The sequence below is a fragment of the Pleurodeles waltl genome, chromosome 5 (assembly GCF_031143425.1).
Source record: "Pleurodeles waltl isolate 20211129_DDA chromosome 5, aPleWal1.hap1.20221129, whole genome shotgun sequence".
Taxonomy (NCBI): Eukaryota; Metazoa; Chordata; class Amphibia; order Caudata; family Salamandridae; genus Pleurodeles; species Pleurodeles waltl.
The window spans coordinates 1050128769-1050148776 of record NC_090444.1 but is presented as its reverse complement, the minus strand read 5'-3'; the positions used below and the strand labels follow the sequence as shown (position 1 = coordinate 1050148776).

General features: G+C 41.8%; 1 protein-coding gene across 4 annotated transcripts in view; it reads left to right on the top strand.

Annotated features, from left to right (window-relative positions):
- Positions 1–20008, top strand: part of UTRN (utrophin) — a 1374288-nt gene that overhangs the window by 593452 nt on the left and 760828 nt on the right. For all 4 annotated transcript variants that reach the window (XM_069235249.1, XM_069235248.1, XM_069235247.1 and 1 more), the window contains exons 47-50: positions 4504–4653; positions 5981–6065; positions 12469–12683; positions 13740–13857. In XM_069235249.1, coding sequence (XP_069091350.1) covers positions 4504–4653; positions 5981–6065; positions 12469–12683; positions 13740–13857 — 568 coding nt within the window. The remainder of the gene's footprint in view (positions 1–4503; positions 4654–5980; positions 6066–12468; positions 12684–13739; positions 13858–20008) is intronic.

The window sequence follows — 20008 nt, the reverse complement described above, 5'->3', positions numbered from 1 at the left end:
ACTGTAGGCCATGAGCATTTTCAGTTTACCATGCTCGCCTTTAGCTTTACCAGCTCCCCTTTGGTGTTCACCAAGGTGATGGCGGTGGTTGCAGTTCATCTGCGCAGATCAGGGGTTACAGTCTTCCCCTACCTCGATGAATGGCTGCTGAAGGTAGGCTTGCTTCAGGCTGTCATCTTCCACCTCCAGACTACAGTGGACCTCATGCATTGGTGAGGGTTTAGTATAAAAATGCCGCAGTCACACCTGATTCCCTCTCTGACCCTCCCTTTCATTGGAGCTGCCCTGCAGTTTTGGCCTTATCCTCACGAGCAGTGAGTCCAGAATATTCAGGCTATGATACCGGTGTTTAAGCCTCTATCCTGGAATTTGGTGAGAATGACTCTGAGGCTGCTGGGCCTCATGGCCTCCTGCATCCCTCTAGTGACATATGCCAAAAGGCATATGCGAGCTCTGCAGTGGGACCTGAAGTTCCAGTGGGTGCAGCATCAGTTGAATCTCTCTGACATGATCTAGATCTTGGAGGGAATTACATGAGTTCTGCAGTGGTGGTTAACAAAATGTGATTGGGTAAGAGGCAGATCCCTCTCCCTTTCCCAACCAGATATTACACTAGTGACAGATGTGTCACTTTTGAAATGGGGCAGCCATCTGGGAGAGGTGGAGATCAGAGGCATTTGGTCTCCGGCAGAGTCCAGACTCCACATTAACGTGCTGGAACTCTGGGCAATGCCGTTGGCATTGAAAGCATTTCTTCCTCTCTCAAGGGAAAAATAGTCTAGATGTTCACAGACAACACCACCACCATGTGGTATTGCAACAAGCAGGGCAGGGTTGGGTTGTGGACCCTTTGTCAGGAGTCTCTAAGCCTCTGGACGTGGCTGGAAGATCAGAGGCACCTCCATCCAGAGGTGGTGCAAGGTCTCTCAGCAGTGGGGGGAGCCTTGGTTAGACCTGTTCACCTCCGCCTAGAACGTGCAATGTAAGCAGTATTATGCGTTGGAGTTTTCAAGGCGGCAATCTTCTAAAATTCTTTATGTCTCAAGTGGAACTCAGGCCTCCTCTATGCCTTTCTGCCCATACCACTTCTGCCCTGAGTTCTCAAGAAGATCAAGAACTACTTGGGCCCAAGTAATCCTTGTGGCTCCGACTGGGCACAAGGGTGTGGTACCCCAGGCTATGGAGAATGCCCATCGATCCTCCGATCATACTAGCCCTGCCGGAAGGATCTTTTGTTGCAGCATCTAAGGGAGGGTTCTGCACCCAAACCTGTCCACTCTCTGCCTTCTTGCAAGGAGACTGAACAGTGGGAGTTGACAGCTTCAGATCTTCCGCTCGAAGTCTGCAAAGTTATCTTGGCAGCCAGGCTGCTCTCCACTACAACTGTATACGCCTGTCACTGGAAGAAATTTGTGGCATGCTGCACAGACTAATCTGGTGATAGCCCTTTTGTCCCTCTCTCTGAGGTTCCACTGTTTATACTTTCTTTGGCCCGGTAGGACTCTGCTATGGGCACTTCCAAAGGTTATTTGTCTGCAATTTTTGCTTTTTTGAGGGTGCTTGATGAACCTTCTTTGTTTAAGTCTCCTATAAGTTCCTTAAATGCCTTAAACATACGTTTCCTCCATCCCCATTCATTATGCCCCAAGGGGATTTTAATTTGATTTTGACCTTTCTGATGTGCGCTCCTTTCGAGCCCCACTACAGTTGTCCTCTCAGGCTTCTCACTTTGAAACAGCCTTCCTTGTGGCCATTACATCTTTGTGCAGGGTGAGTGAGGTGCAGGTGATGTCATTTAAGCCGCCCTACCTTTCCATCATTCATCATTCCTGACAAAGTGGTGTTTGCACTAGGGCTCCCTTTCTACCAAACATGATTATGTCATTTCATATAGGCCAATCTATCACCTTGCCAACTTTGTACGCGTCCCGACATCCTTCTGAAGAAAAGGAGAGACTCCACCACCTAGACCCAAAAAGAGCTTTGGCGTTCTACCTTGATCGTACTAAAGAGTTCTGAGTGGATGATCAGCTCTTTGTTGGTTATCTGTGTGTGAAGAAAAGTCGGGCAGTACAGAAGGGAGCCATCTCTAGTTGGGTCGTACCCTGCATCAAAATGTGCTACTCACTGGCCAAGAAGCCACACCCTGTGGGTTTGCATGCTCATTCTCCTAAGTTACAGCTGCAACCACTGTGTTGGCATGTGGAGTTCTAGTCCTTGACATCTGTCAGACCATATTGTGGGCATCTCTGCCCGTTTACCAAACACTACTGTCTGGACAGTCAGGCACTCTTTGCAAAAAAAGGTGGTCTTTGGAAATTAAAAATAAACACATTTGTAATCAGTCTGAGAGTTTCAAATATTGCCAATAAGTGGATCAGTGCATTAATTTTTGGCAATGAAACACACTGTGGCTATCAGGTTGAAAGAAAATAGCTCTGGGAAAGTTCCCACTCTGTCTTCACCTTGGTTTTGCCATACTGTGACACATTTCCCAACTAAGCTAGGCAATTTACTACAAAAGGTATTTCAGAGTTTGCTGTACTAATGAGATTCAAAAAGGTAGGTCTAAGCCTCAATTAAGTCCTCACACTCTCTGTCCAAACTACTTCCATAAACAGCCTGCTGCAGACCCAGAAGATCAAAGAAACAAATCCCACCCGCATGGGCACATCTTGTCCCACACACTTCAGTATATTGCTCCACTTTGTCTTCAAGAATTCTTCCTTCAAAGAAGCACATGTCATAGGTCCTCATTGCCAGGGAGATGTAGCAGGAGAGGCTTTGTCAAGGAATGCTTTGTAGAGATGCAGAAAGTCACCATCCTTTCTTGAGTAGGAGATATTATATTTAAAAGCAAACCAAATGACAATCATTTAAAAGTGAACCCTGCACCATAGAAATTTGAAGGAAAAAAATGACTGCTGGTTTTATTTGCCTTCGTTACTTGTGTGCTGCAGTAATTACATTTTACTCATTTCATAACTGAAGCAAGCAAAAAAAAAGCTTTTAAACAGAAAAATACACTTTTAAAAGACTGCTGCTACTTGAAAAATCCCAGCCAGAAACCCATAGTAAATTCATGGTTGCACGTAGAACATTTTACTTTAGCGATTACCACTAAGGCAATAAGATTACCATCAAGTAGTTTTGCACAACTTTCATTTTTTTATTGGATAGGTTAAATAGTTTCATTTCAAAATATAACATACATGCCTGGCCTTTGGTGTGACAAGATTTTCTCTCAGCTGAGTTAGGTTTTTCTCCAAATGTGTGTGGTGGAGTTTTTTACTAGAGATTCCCCTTGGGGAATTTGACGTTTAAGTAGCTTGCACTATTTGTCCGAACTTTGCTGAATTAAAAAAATATCAAATATGCCAATTTCACATCATAAACAGTTTCGCTGTTTTAGGTAAAGGCACATGCACCGTGGAACTGATCATCTGTTTCTCACTCCACAGAGTTCCAAGAACCGGCTAGCCAGAGTCGAACAACTTAGGGGAAAGATGTCAGAAAGATGAATTTCTTTACAGTAACTGGTAGACAGTTTCCTCCAAAGTTAGTTGTACTCTATCAGTTAAACTTATGTTTTAACCACTCATCACAGAATTTTACATTCATCTTCTTTCCGTTTACCATCTTTCATGCTTGAAAGAATTAATGTCTTCCCTATTTGATCCCACTAATAGAAGTGATACTATTGCAGTTATTTAACAAACACATCACACATACAGATGAAGTATACTTAAAGACAGTTTTTGTTGATTATGGAGGTTGTTCCAAGAGAGACTGTTTGGAAACCTGTAGCATTGTAATTGATCATGCCATGCTTCCCTCTATGACAGGGCCGACTTTAGCGCTGATGGCCCCCAGTGCGACAATCTGTTTTGCCACCCACACCCCCATGACCTCCTCCTCTGATTCCCTCACTACCACCCAGCAAAAGTGCCCCTCATCTCTCCATAGTCCCTCTCTCCTGTATATTTCATTTGTTTTAAAGTTCAGGTAAAGGCTTGTTTTACTAATTCGCTCAGCTATCCACATAAAATATAGATCTCTTCTTTGCAGCAGACATATTAATCCTTTGCTCTACCTACCATAAGGCGAGTCAAAACTGCCACGAGACAACACTACTTTCAACTGTGTTAACAATACACCATAAACTCTTAATTTAAACCATGAGAAGGCACTGCTGAAAAAAAGAAAAGGCCCCAACTTTTTTTTTTCCACTCAAAGAAATTGCATTAATTTGAGAACTAGAAAATGTGCAACAAATGAAAAAAAGAGTAGAGGGCAGAACCACTGCAGAGACCAGTAATCACCAATTCAATATGCTGAATGCATTTCTCCCTGCTGCTCATTTAGGTTTCATATGCTGAACAATATACTGCTTCCTGAAACTTCCTAAAGAATAAGTCACTTGTGCCTCGAAATGTTACTAGTTGCTGGTAATTTAAGTACCAGCAGTCTTTGACGCCAGCTTTTTCTGCCTCCTCCTGTTAGGTTGTAGCCAAGGAGATTGAAATGCAAGGTGAACAACTAAAATGGTTGAGCATGACAGGACCAGAGATACTTTCAGATAAAAGCTGTAGCCTGCAGGAGAAAGATAAACTCACTGCCAGATTACGGACCATTGGCATGAACTGGAACAAGGTATGACTTTCACACTATTGATTTCTGATCTTTGCTGAAATGTGTCTGGCAGCTACTAACATTGCTCCGAAGCAATAGATGGAGCTTACAGGCTTGCCAACAAATCTTTTCTATCCGTCTTCACTCGTAGCTTAATGGCCTCATTAATTGATTTGTGCATGATTGACTACAACAGTATTGCTGCCACAGTAACTAGAAAGATCTGCTCATGCCAATGTGCTCCCTCCCTAACTTCTTGCTACCTCGCTGCCCATTATGCTGACAATTTCCCTATCTTGCCATCCTCTTGGTGTTTTTTTCCACTTTCATTACTTTGTTCTCTAACTAGGACACTTTCTCCTTTGAAATTCATATTTCTCCACTTATGTTTGTTTTCACTTTATGATCATTTAAGTGGCTTTGTAGGTTCTTAATCTTGTGAAAAGTTGTCATTCTCTAGAAAAAAAGCAAATCTAAGACATGTTTTCGTTCTGCAAGGTATTTTTTTTCTTCTTGCAGATGCCCATTTTTTTTTTTGCACATGGAGACAAATGTTCATTGACCGGTGTTCTGGCCTGCTTGCGGGAAAATGGTTGCTAATTAATGTTTCAAACGCCTCATCTCAGACTCTGTGTGAAGTACTCGTTGGAGCATTCACCCATGTTGGTACATTCCTTAAGTTCATGCTAAAAGGATGAGTTCTAGTAAACTACCAGGAATGTAATCCCAATCCTTTGAGCATCCCTTTGGTGAAAATTGCTGAATATAGTCTTCCAGTCTTATTTAACTTTTTTGGATGACATTAGAAGACATTTATTGTTTTTCAAGAAAATTATCAACTGACATTGTACGTTCATCATGTTATTGGTGATTGTTTTCTCTTTACTCCCATTCACGAGGGAAACACATCATGTGGTGACACGAGCATTCCTTTAGAACATAGAGAGTCCCAAGCAAGACTTTTCCTCTACCTGTGCCTTTTTTAATTTTCCAGCTGTTCTGCCACATCATAAAATACTCTAATGCAGTGTGACAAAGAGGCTTAACTAAAGATTTTTTGTGGACTGACACGGGTGATTTCACAGAGCAGGCCAACATTGTCCTAGGCCTACAATACTTTGATTGCATAAACCTATTCCTATCAATGGGCAGTGATTCCATTTGCTTACAAAATTACCAAATACTTTCATGGCCGAACTGAAAATAAGGATTCTGGACCATTTGGTATCAGATAAATTTGAATCTATTTTTGGAGCAGGTTTGGTATGCCATTTTGTATATTAATGCAGGCTGCTTTATGGAACTTACAGAGATGTCACTTAGTTGCTGTTCTGTACTCCCATTGTAGGTGTGTAGAGATGTGCCCGACCGGGTCAGAGAGTTGGAGGCCTATGTTCAACCACCGCGATATGTGGCTCCCCAAAACCCATCTGGTAAGTTTTGATGGCATAAGGTTGATTCTTGCCTTTGTAAACCTTTCCAGTTTACCCTGAAATTGTAATGGAGGATTTTTATTTTTCTATGATTATATGGGCCACTTCATCACAGCTATTGCTTTATTGGAACTCAGTTTGGTTTCCTATTCATAACTCGAATGCAGCATCTAGTTTAATATTTGTTCTTGAGAGGGCTCTGGCTGCTTGTTGTGCCACCACAAAGGCTGGTCTAGGCAAAATACATTACTTAGCAGTATGGTAAAGGAGGCTACTTTAAAGCCATTTTTAAATGTAAGATTCAGCCTAGGAACTTTGTCATGGTTGTTTGACTTCCGGTGTCCATTTCCATTCACATGTGATCTTTAGTGCATCAGGTACTAGACTAACATCTATGACAGAGACAGCATCTAGATATGTAAGAGTGAGAAGGATAAGCAAAGGAGTACATTTCAAGGCACCATACTTGCAGATCATGCCAACGATCCAGTCTGAACCTGTAGCCATAGGTTAGTTAAAGGGGACATACCCTTTCCATAGCTGTACTCAGCACCCCACCCATTATTTTTGCCGTTTGAGGAGGACAACATGAGTGTATGATACAGAGATTTTGAGTAGGCCCAAAGTGGGTTGTGGACTATGTCAAGGAAAGTGGCATGCTCCTCTCTGATATCTGCTAACCATGTCACTTCTTATCATGTACAGCCTGACTGAGGCCATGATTTAACACGTGGATATTCATGTTAATATAGCTGCTGTCATACTGCTTTCAGGTGACTTACAGAGCAAATGGGGGCTACCCTGCTCCTCCTGTGGTGGTTGAGGTAGTCTGCCAGTGCTGTCCTGGGTCCCTTCCTACAGTGGCTCTGCAAACTGGGACAAGTACTACCCTTCCCCGTTTGACTCTTGGGGTAGCACATGTTAGCAGTCACTTGGTCCCCAGAGCGGAAAGAGGTCAGAACTTATCAATTAACCAACAGACACAATAATGTATAATCCAACCCAGTGTTATTCTTTTATGTAAGAGGAAATATGTTAATAGCACAACATAACTCAGTACTACACAGTTTGAATGGAAGGTAATGTAGGGTTTTCATCTATCACTTATCAGTGAGGGGCAATATGCCCTCCTTCCTGTGCCCTCTTTCCCTGCTAACATTGGGATCCCATAACTACAATCTCGAAGTCACTAAAAGGCTAAGGCACTGATCCGGCACAGGTGCAGAGAATGTCATATACTCTGACTGATCAAATGTGCAACTCAGTGCAGTTTCTTTTACCCTAACAAGCATATGTGGCAGGCTTTTGTGCATGTGTTCGTTTGTTGCATGTGCAGGCTAGGCCCCGTGCTTAACTGCCAATTATCATTGCAGTTGAAGTAGTGCAGTTGGTGAGGATTTTGTGGGCCCACCTTCATGGTGCTGGCGTTCATGGAACAGTGTTGATGGGATTAATGAGGGTAGATCTGTGCGGAGCAATTGACTTCTCACCGTCATCTTCCCTTTCAAATACAGACAGGTACTTAGCTTCCCAAGTTGCAGTCTCCACACTGACTTACCAGTGGTGGTGTCTCTCCATTGGTTGAAGCCTCTCAGGAGTTCTGGACTTCTCCGCTTCAGTGGCAACACAGCTTGACTCTCTCCAACTAAGTTCTGCAGCAGTGAAGCGAGTTTTGAGGGGAATGTTGATAACTGTTTTCTATAGTTAGTGTCAACATTTTATAAAGTGAGATTGATTCTGTGAAATCTTAAGAAACTGTGGGTCCCTGCTCACAATACTTTTATTGTAATAACATTAAGTCCTCCTGAAGGTCCCCTTTAGCCTCCCTAACCAGCCCCGGTGGAATACAATATTGCCCTTACCATTATATGTTTCTCTGAGCTGGAAGAGTGCCACTTTTACTAAATGTTTTACCCATGCCTGTGACAACGGCTGCAAGTGTTAGGAGGAATGGCTTTCTGCTTTCCCAAGAGTTGTTGCAGCCTAAGAGACATTGTATAAGTGTAGTTCAACTCAACTTGTGGTGTCAGGAACGGCTCTACCGGCAACTTCGATACATTGCAAGAAGGGGGGCATTGTGGGCTTATGATCACCATCATAGTGAGTTATACTGACTCCACCCATGTCAACACCCAAAGGAAAATAAAAAAGACTTTCAATTTGGATTAAACAATGGGGTTCACAACCACAAAATTGTAGAATAATGCTCAGCAAGTGAATCTGTAAGCACATGAAGCTGAAAACCATTGTTTACAGGAATGTAACTTGTATCATTTTAGAACTATTTTTATGACCTTTAATTTCATGATCATGTATTAAATATGCTCCATGGCAGCAATGGGATGTTTGAGAGGGGTTGGTGGGTGCTGTAGTCATGGTTTTGCCAGACTTAAAGGGCAGTAATAGATGGTGTTGTTGGTTTGACTTGTGTGAGTGGTGAATTGATCCTATGATGGATAGTACTTTATAATAGCACGCTTGCAGCTTATGTGTTGACGACCGCAAGCATTGTCCCACCATCAAGTGAAGGGTTTAAAATATTACAACTTCAAAGTCTTAGTTTTCCCTGTCATCTCTTTTTGGACCTAGCTGCAGCACAGTGGATCAGCAATGTGGACTCAAAACTGAAAGCAAAATGAAAAGGCATTTAAAGTAATTGAACCTACTGGAGCTGTCTGAGACACTTTCAGGGATGAACGTTAGATTACAAAAATGACCAACTCAGATCATATCAGAAGAAATTCAACTAAGGTGAATCACAAAAAATATACCTTTGAAATTCTGTCCTTCATGTAATACTCATTTCCCTTGGACCGATCTCCACATAGTCTGTAATCACTGCTTACCACAGGATCACATTACAAATGCTTTATGTGTAAGGAATTTCAGCGCACGAATAGTATTAAACTTGGGGAGGATAGACTATAGGCACAATATACCCAGATGGAGCACAGGGAACTGCTGAGCCCCCATAATGGACATAATAGGAAGAGTATCCGAAAAGCATCAAAATGAGAGGTGATGTGGAAGAAATTGAGCCATTCTCAGTAACTGATTTGGACAAGGAAGATCAAAGGCATTCAGCATCTGATGCAGAAGGATGCAATCGTGGCTATTGCAGTGCTGCAAGAATACTGCATGGAATGGCACTACTCAACTTGAAAATAGACAGCAATGCAAAATCAGTGAGGCTGGATGCGATATAAACTAGGATGAACTTAGACTTGGAATAAGGACTATGGGCCTGATTCAGACCTTGGCGGGTGGCCGAGGCCGCCCGCCAAGGTCCCGCCGACAAATGACCGCACCGCGGTCAAAAGACCGCGGCGGCCATTCATACATTTCCGCTGGGCCGGCGGGCGCTCTTTTGGATAGCGCCCGCCGGCCCAGCGGAAATGCCCCTGCAACGAGGATGCCGGCTCCGAATGGAGCCGGCGGAGTTCCAGGGTGTGCGACGGGTGCAGTGGCACCCGTCGTGTATTTCAGTGTCTGCATAGCAGACACTGAAATACTTTGTGGGGCCCTCTTACGGGGGCCCCTGCAGTGCCCATGCCATTGGCATGGGCACTGCAGGGGCCCCGCGGCACCCCCTACCGCCATCCTGTTCCTGGCGGGAGACCCGCCAGGAACAGGATGGCGGTAGGGGGTGTCAGAATCCCCATGGCGGCGGAGCGCGCTCCGCCGCCTTGGAGGATTCTGCAGGGCAGCGGGAAACCGGCGGGAAACCGGCGGGAAACCGGCGGGAGACCGCCGGTTTCCCGCATCTGACCGCGGCCGAACCGCCGCGGTCAGAATGCCCTGCGGGGCACCGCCGGTCTGTCGGCGGTGCTCCCGCCGACCCTGGCCGGGGTCAGAATGACCCCCTTAGTCTTCACATTCATACCTAGAGTAACATTCTTAGTTGTGTGGGTCTTTTTTTATTTCTCCTAATGGTTTTGTGGTACCCTCTACTTTGTATTTGCAGTGTGTTTTCTCTGCTTCTGTTGGTTATCTTCCACAGAGAGTTTCAGATTGTGACTTACTCTTCCAACAATGCCAGCTCCCCACTCTACCATTTGTTGGTAAATGTTCATTTTTGTGTGTGTGGGGGGGGGAGGGGTTGTTGAAAGGTTCTTTTCAGAAGTATCTGTCTGTCAAATGACTTGTTTTTTTTGCTTTGGAGCTTTTTCAGCAGGGTTCTTTGAAATTGTTTTAGTTAACATTTTGTGTGTTTAGTGGTACAGCATATGTATCACATTGAAGGTAAATATTGTCTATTCTGACTGAGGTTGAGTTTTAGGTGAGTGTATGAACTGCACACAGATTAAATCTGTACTGTAGCAAGATTATCTTGGCCTCTGAATCAGTATTATCTTGGCCTCTGCAGGGGTGTGGAATTTTATAAAATGTCTTTATAAAATCCATTTGTCCTGTAAGAAATCCACTTGTCCCTTTGGTGCCATTTAGTGTGGCTACAAATTATGGCGCAAACTAATTAGTGCTCTGATAATAGCCTCTCTGACTATGAAGGGTTTGAACACTAGCAGTTTCCTTATTTTGCCACCGTTCACCAGATCTACATACAGGGCCTTGAGCGAGGGGGTAAGCAATAGTTTCAGGGTTGAAACGCCCTGTTGAATCTGTGCAAAATTATTAACTTGCATGTTTTCGGGGTTTTCACTGGCTCTTCTCAAATCTTTTCCCATACAGCGAAAGGTTTTAAATATACTCCTGATAAGGGTAGATAAGGGTAGAAGTAAAACTTCTTCCAGGGTTGGGGAAAAAGTGATTAGAGGGAAAATGAACTTGTAAACACTCAACAGATTTTAGCATATGCAAATCTAGACATGCATATTTTCTGGTGCTAAAATGCAGGTCACAAATATTTTCTTGGAGTACAATTTCCTGGCCTACTTCTGTAAATTCTTGTGAATTCATCAGAGCTGTAGATCTGCACCAAAGCAAGGACATATACCACGGGTTCACTTTTGTGATTTTGTTTAAGAATTTGGACCTTTCCTTTTTATTTCAGTTCTATCGCTCTATTTATCGTCTGACTTCACTGTGAATGTCAGCATTCTGCTCCTTCACACGGAGCATATTGGCACATCAAGTAGTTTTGTTCAATGCCCTGAACTACTGTGGAAATTTGTGCTTTTTGAGACCAAAAATATATATATTTTTTCCAATGTTTGATTGTGAGCGCCCAGCAGCTCCCACAACTATAAAGTTTTACAAAAACCATATCAAAAGAAGACACGTATTGACAAAACCAAAAGGCTGACCACCATCAGACCTGTTGACTTTGCCAATGCTTGTTTATTTTCATCTTTCCCATAATCTTGTTGGAACTGGTTGGAACTGGTTACATTGATTTTTCCATTATGAATGTTTTTTTGGGGAAATGCTGGCATGCATCAACACTTTTTATTGAATGATGCTTCAGTAAAATGGTTCCTACATTTCACTGTAGTTCAGCAAAACATTTTTTCCTAGCTGCATTTTTTGTGAAAATTGTATTTTGAAAGCAAAGATCACCAACTCTGCTTTCAAGCCTCTGCAGATATTTACATCAAACCTGAGAGCATGTTGGGACCATTATACATAGCCTGATATTGTTGAACTTTGCAGATGTGTGTACTCATTTTTATTTTGGAACCACTGTCAGCCTTGCAATCCAAGCTTACAACATTTTCTTAGAGTTCTCACCCTAATAATAAAGACTTTGCATCAATGAACCACAAATACAAGTTCAAACAGTTTTAACATGTGGTCACTTATATTACCTTAATTGTAGACAACACCATTCCCTGATCTATTATGTGGTACTATATACTGGCAGCCAATGGGTTTGTGCTGTAAGAGGTTGGGCCTATTTGTCGGGTTCTCAAGAGTCAACCAGAGAGGTAGGAAATGGTCTCGGATTACAATATCTTTTAAAAGTTGAAATGGCTCCTAGAGAGATAGAAAATCCCAAACTTTGAAGAATTGTTCCTGCACAAAAACAAGCTTACCCTTTTTGGACATTGGTAAAAAAACAGGCAAACTCTGAATATCACTTTTAAAGAATAACAAAAAGCAACAAAATATTTGCTTGACTAAAACGATATTGCTGCATGAATAAGTCCACATAACAAAAACAAAATAAAACGAAAGCAGCTGAAAATTGTCAAGTGGTGTCTAACAGCAATATGAGCACATGTGAAACATCCACACGCATTTCGTCATTAACAGTGTAGACAGAAATTTCATGTGTACTTACATTGTTCCACTGTAAATGTTTACAACTTTATTCTTCATTATGCTTTTCAAGGTTTCTGAACTTCAGTAGAAAGCAGTATTATCATCATGTCAACAAGCAATCTATATTGTTGCTAAAACATATTAGAAATGCACATAACTCATGTTTTTGTCTATATTCTAGTCTATTCTCCAGTGCAAAAAGTGATGCTAGTGTCTTCTGCGACTGAAGCACCCCTGCCATCCCCACGTAGCTACGAGCTTCCAGTACCAATGGATTTAGATAGGACTGCCACAGAACTGGCAGACTGGTTGGTGTTGATCGATCATATGCTTAAGTCAAACATTGTCACTGTAGGAGACACTGAAGAGATTACTCAGACAGTTTCACGGATGAAAGTGAGTAGCATTCATATTTCACTATCTAATAGTGTTTTATAGATTTAAGAAATACATGCTTCTCTTTCTATGGCTTTTCCCCTTCATTGTTGGCAATAAACACCCTTCATCTAGGTAATCTTTGTTAGTTCAAGACTGGGTCAGGTAGAAGTGTTGGTATTTAGTATGCACCACAAAAGCAAACTTATGTAGATCTGGTTATGGCCAGACTTGGAATGATTTAAAAGACTGCAGCTTGCAAAATCGGTAGTCAGCCAGCAATGTGCCTTTAAGAAACTGAGGTGCGATGGAAGAGTTTTTGGGGCCCATGGCCCAAATCTTTGGGACAAGGTCAATTCTAAACTTTGAACAGAATTGAAATAAAGTTCTGTTCATGAGGGGTAGGTCTGACTTGCTCTGCTGATGTTAACACAAGACGTATTGTAGAAAATGACAGTACCCAGTACCACCAAACACCTGCCTTATTTCCCAATTGTCAGGTATTTAACTTTGGGCCATATGCATAGTAAGTGTTTCAAGGATTAGGAGATGGTAGCATGGAAATAGTAAGACCTGCAAGGGGTAATGAAAAACTGTATGCCAGCATGAGCATATTATAACAAGACATGTATTACCTTTGGTTCAGAAAACTGAAAACTGTGCTGTTAAAACATGATTTCATTCTTAAGAATATCATCACCCTCAGATGTATTTGAACTGCTGAATTTCCGCATCTGTCTGGACTTTAACTTTCATGTTTTCTGATTTTTCTGTGTTCAGATCACATGGTACTTTTTGTAATTATTTTGTGTAGAAGCCATAAGGGTGAAGCATGTTAATAAATAAGGATTGATAACGGACTCAAAAATGTATACTCAAATTAGCCCATGCTAGCGGCCTATTTGATTTTATAAACACAACTTGTTGAATGTAATAAACAATGGGTGGAGGTAAGCTATAACATAGAAGTCACTAGCCCTGCACTTAACTAATGCTAAATAATCACTATGAACATATTTTTCAGCATAATGTAAAATCAAACTTAGACATTCTTGGAATTTCCTTTATCCTTTGCAGATAACTATGGAAGACCTAGAACACCGCCATCCCCAACTTGAGTCTGTATTTACACTGGCCCAGAACTTAAAAAACAAAACTTCTAGTACTGATGTTCGTACTGCCATTACAGAGAAGTGTAAGTCACTTAGTGTTTATAGATGTGTTTCCCAATTACATGCATTCTTCTCCATACTTTTAAGTTTAAAAAACGTTATCAACAATTCATCATAATATGTTTCGTAATATTAGTCAACACTGTATAGAAATGTTTGATATGTCATAAACAAAGATGATTTAATAACTAACACATAAATCATATATCAAATTATATGTGAAATTGCACTATGAATATTGTTTTCTTGTAAAAACCTGTAATAACATTGTGTTTCTAAAAAAACATTTTTATCAATTGTTGGTGTAAGAACAAAAGGGGAGAGGGAAGGAAAATATGTAATTGCAGGCACAAAATAAATAATATGTAACAAAGTCAAATTGTAAAATTACTAGACGTTGGCAACTCAGAATTGTAATAATTATATGTGAAATTGCTATTAGAGCATTACTAACCCAAATCAAGTTGGGTGTTCAGTATTCCTTAATATGTATTGGGGACAACCTGATAGGGCTCCCTAAGTAAGAAAGACGTTAACATTGACACTAGGAAATTACCCTTAATTTTTTACTGTAGAAAAACACTATAATTTCTGTCTCATCTATAACTGTGGCATGCTTCATTCTAGCATATAATATAAAATAATAAGAAATTAAGAAATATAATGGTTTTGCAGTCTACCAGTTAAGGTATTATCATAATGCAGTGGCAATTAATAAACCATCTGATTTACATATCACTGATCAAATACTACCCAATAGAATTTTTGTTAAATATGTCAATTGTGGGCCACAGTCCCCAAAAGCATGAGGTTGGAGGCCTTAGCAGCAGAGAAGGGCTGCTTGCTATGATTAGGTAAGATTTTCTTTTTAAAATGCAACTGGATACATACATTAAAAAACAAATGTGTGAGTAAGTATTGCAAATCTCTAAGTGAAATGAATGTTGCATCAAATTGTATGCACAACAGCAGTTTCCCAATGCAGTTTATGTTCAGTTTTTTTCTGCAGAGTTTGCTCTTGGACACTGATAGAACATAGAGGCATTTTTGCAAACTTTGTAAAATGTTCTTCTGCAATTCCATACCCAAATCTAAACAGTAACTGAATCAATTAAACAAGTAAGCTTATCATATTGACCTAAAACAGATTTAAACATAAGACACAGCCCTTTACAATTATTGAAGAAAATACATGTTAATTTAATGAAAACCAGACTAATCCAATTTAAACTTTCAAGAATTCAATATTTCCAGAAAGTAGTCTTATTTGTATATTTCATTTCACTAATATACAAATTTCTTGAGTGGAAAAAAAATATGTATCCAACAGATTTTCTGTTAGCAAAGGAGTCACTAAAAAGCATGTATATCTAACTTTGGGGCAGGGTAGCAATTTAGGTTGTAGCCGAGTAAATGTTTCATTAATAGAGAATGGTAAAATCACACCTTATTATGTTGTGCCATCTCAAATATAAGCATGGTAATTGCCAGAAAAACATAGCCATGAATGTCTTAAAGAGCAGAATGAGAGGTACAGAATTTGCCCTTCTTGAGCTGACCTGAAGAAATGTGTTATATCTTATTATTACATAATATGTAAAGCAACATTGTATATATTTTATTATAAAAAAAGAACAAAGGCAATTTATTGGGATCATTGATAAAGTTAAGAGTTAATAAATGGATGTAAAATCATACAAATTCCTTGCACAAAAGTACAAGGTGGACCACTTTTCAACCAATTATCTTTCTGTGTCATAATTTTTAAACCGAGATTTTGTGTTTCACACAGATACCAAAATTCAGTTACCAAAATGTTTTTTTTTTCAGTATAATGCCATGCCAAGCTATAAGATTCTATAGCAAAATGTAAACGAAAAGCTTCTGATACATCCATGCTGAAATTGTACCAGAGACAGCTGAAAATGCCTTGATTTCTTTAATGAAAGCAGGTGTTGTATTCTCAGGTTCTGGAGTATACATTAGGCTATTGTCATATGTTCAAAACATAAGATGTGATCTTTACATTTAAAACCTCTTATGAGATCATTACCTCTAATACTTTCCAGAGGTGAGTCTTTATTGAAAAACAGATAGAAGTGGAAAAAGAGAGCAACCTTGTTTCATAGCTGATACAACTAACAAAAATAGGTGTGCTAGGAGAGAAATAAAGAAGAAAAGCCATCTTCAGAAAGTTAGGACCAATACCATACCAACCCAATCAAGTATCCTTTCAGCATTCAAAGGGTTCACTACAAAGGCAATTTAAAAACCATAAGATTTTTGTATTATATTCAATTAAGTTGTGGCACTATACAAAATCAATCATCCAAACTGATTGGGCTTAATAAAATGAGTAAGCACATATTTCTTTACAGTTTGAGTGCAAAAGTAAATCAAGAACTTGGTTACAGTCATCCCCAAAATAGAAAATTATCATTTGTGTGTTGCATTATTTTAGGAAAACATATTTCCAAGAGCAGCACCAACATATGTGGTGACCAGAAATAATCATAATACATAAGGGAATGCTATGTTCTGTAGATATACATGCTCTGCATACTCCCGCCATCTAGTGTTCAGACTTCTTACAGCTTGTTTTTCTTCAAAGAAATCCTTCAAGTCATGAGGTAGAATGACTCCTCCTATGCCTAGTAATGTGCGTTGGCCTCGGTCTACTGTTAGATTGTTTACTTCCTCCATCTGTGTTGGGATGCTGTTTTGGGGCTCTGATCCTATCCCGAATGGCAATCTTCTTCAGGGCTTCTCAAGTCTTCAGTTTCTGAAAGCTTTGTACAATCTTTTCTTACATCACGTATCTTCATCTCCAGTGTGGTCCTTTCATTGGATCTGTGTTTTTGGGTTCGTCGACACCCCTCTCAGGCCTATTTCTTCAGGTTTTGCACTCTGCAATGCGACCACAAGGATGGAAAAAACACCCTTTTGTTACTGTGCACAGTGCTATTCAAAGTACTCGTGGGCAGACCAGCACACAGTCTGTAATCTGTTTGCTGCCAGAGCACAACAAAGCCTCCTGCTCCGCCTGCCTCGCCTTCTGCTCCAAAAAGACCATTCAAAACCATCTTGGTCATCTGCGTGCTCGACACGCCATGGAACAACAGGATGCCCCCAAAAACTTTGGTGTAGATGTTGAAGAAGCAGAAGAAGAGGCTTTAGTAAAACAATTATTTGGCCTTCAGTCAGGAACCCGATTGGGACTCGGAGGTGCCAGACCCACCGCCCACACTAGGCCATTGTCAGAAGACAACATTGAGTGCTCTCGTCATCAGGTGTCTCACTGTACCTCTGAGGATTTGGTGCTGACCCACAGTTGGGGACACAGAATTCCTGGCCGCCACTGCATCTCAGCCATGAATGGCACTGACTTAAGGCTTTGAAGATGACTCTGACTCCACCCCCTGCGCCAAGCCAGGCACTCAAGACCAGGCCCATCTTGACACCCACCGCTTCCTCTACAACTTCCAGGGTGTCTGCGCCCGCACCAATAGGTTCTTCAGAGCCGAAACAATGGTTGACATTGAAACCAGCTTCTAAGCTGAGAGGGCCTTTGGCCTCCCCCATTTGCTCATCCATAGCAGGTTCCGAGGATCAGGAGCTGCAGATTCTTCAATGCCTTCAAGAGGACTTGGACTCTCGGCAATGAAGACTGTTCGTTCACCCCCAGATGGGGGACATTTCTTCAAACATACATACCTGTAGACCTGATTCAGGTGGGAGAGCCCTCATTTTTTAAGCAAAAAATGGCTTTATTTTGTCTGTCTCCCACCTGAAATTGCATCTGTTTCAATAGAAGTCAATGGGAGAAATACATTGTCTTGATTTCGTTTTTTGAAATCTCCCACTTTCCTTCTCTAAAATGCTAGCATGTATTTTCAAAGCCATCCCCAGAGGTGCAGCAGAAAGCTTAATTTTGAGGGGCAACAAGCATTGGAGCCCCCTCCACCTTCCAAGGTGAAGAAACACCAAGATAAAGGTATAAGTCTGCTGCCCGTGCCAACTGCACTTCATCTCCTCCTCCTGCTCCTCTTTCTCCACCTCCACCATGACAAAAATCTCCACCTCCTTCCCCGGAGGGCTCTACACATTCTTCCTATGAAGGGGGAGAGTCCTCAGCACATAGACCCTTATAATGCACCTTATGCTCGGAGCCCCGAGATGATCCATGTGAAGATTATGGGGTTGTCCCTAAAGAGGACAGCACCCTGACCTCTACCCTGTCATCCCTTCCCTCCGGATACCACCTCCTTCCACAAGGTCATTCACAGGGTGGCCACTTTTCACAAGGTAGACCTACAAACCATTGCAGAGGAAGGTGACTTCCTGGTGGAAATGCTCAAATGCACTCATCGTTCAACTCTGTTTTTGCATGTGCTTAAGGGGATGCTTAAGACTACACAGAATGTTTTCAAAGACCCATTCAAAGCTAGGATAGTCCCGCCAAGGTTTGACAACAAATACAGTGCTCCTCCTCTGACCCACCCTACATCAGAGGTCAGCTTGTGACCGACTTGTTTGATAGTGCACACCCCCAGTAAACTGGCAAACACACAGGGTACAGTGGAGGCCCTACCCCCAGACAAAGAAAGTAAGACAATCGGTGTGGCAGGGAAATGAGTTGTCACAATCTGCAACTCTTTGGTGGATCGCCATCTCCGTGGGGCTGTTATCCAGGTGCGACCATGCCCATTGCAAAGATATGGGAGACCTGATCCAGCATCTCCCAGATCAGTACAAACAATAGGCAAAGGAGATTGTAGTGGAAGGCCAACAATTTCCAATACCACCATCAGGTGTGCTCTCAACATGGCTGACACCGCCGCCAGAAGCATTACCGCGAATATCTTAATCCACAGATATGTTTGGCTCCTTGTCTCTGGCTTCAAGCCTGAAGTCCAGGAGCATCTGATCAACGTGCCTTTTGATGGGGAAGACTTCTTTAGGCCTCAAGTTCATCAAATGCTCAGAAAAAAAGACAAAAAAGACATGAGCAAAACCAAAACAATGGCAGCTTTCCAGTCTCCCTCACTACATGTGACTTTTTGTCACTCACAATTCCGTGGTGGCCCTAAAGCCATCTCCCCAGAAGCCTTCATCTCCTACCAGTGGTACAAAAAACAGCCACAAGCCCCAGGGGGTTATTCCTCAGGTCCCTCTAGATGATACAATTCCAAGGGCAGAGATGGGGTCGCTATGTGAGCCACACCTACCAAGCAGGGACTTCCTCTTCCTTCCCCTGGTCACACAACACTTGTCTGGAGATGTCTATAGGAGTTCCTTTCGCAATGGCAAAACATCACCTCAGACCAGTGGTTTCTGTCCTTTGTAGAGCAGAGTTACTGCCTGGAACTCACTGCTCTACCACCAAACATTTCCTTGTCAAACACTCCTTCTCACCAGAACACCAGTGCCTCCTCCAGGAAGAAATAGATGGGCTCTTACTCGAGGGCACCGTGGAGCCTGTGCTGCTAAAACAACATGGGAAAGGAGTGTATTCCCTGTACTGTATAATCCCCAGGAAAGATGGGTTCCTCAGGCCCATAGTAGATCGCAGGCTTCTCACAGCATTTCCACATGGTCACACTCCAGTACATCATTCCACTATTGTAGCAGGGTGACTTCATGACCACCTTCGAATTGAAGGATGCCTTTTGTCATATCCCGAGCCACCCTTCACATAGTTGCCACTTCAGGTTTCTGGTAAGTGGACAGCAGTTTCTATTCAAATTTCTGCTCTTCAAGTTAACCACTGCCCCCAGAGTCTTCACCAAATGCCCTGCAGTGGTAGCAGCTCATCTCTGGAGCAGCGGCATCCCAGTCTTTCTAGATCTCGACGACTGGTGTAGTGAATCCTATTTAGTTTTTATAGGGACTCAGGACATTATCTTAGCCCTTTGGCTTTCAGGCCTGTGCCCCTGTCACCTAGTGACTTTTAACCTACTTAGCATGCTCTGTTTTAGTCCACTTATTTTATTATTTCTTTTAAGATGGCTGCCATTGTTTATAGTTATAAAAATGTTTTGATTTGCGTTATATGTGCCACTCTGTGAAGACGTCACTATCAGCCTCATAATCAAGTGATGTACATAGGTATTCACATCATGTCCCTTTCTCACTTACGTGCAACAGGAACATAATGTACACTTGTTAAGGATT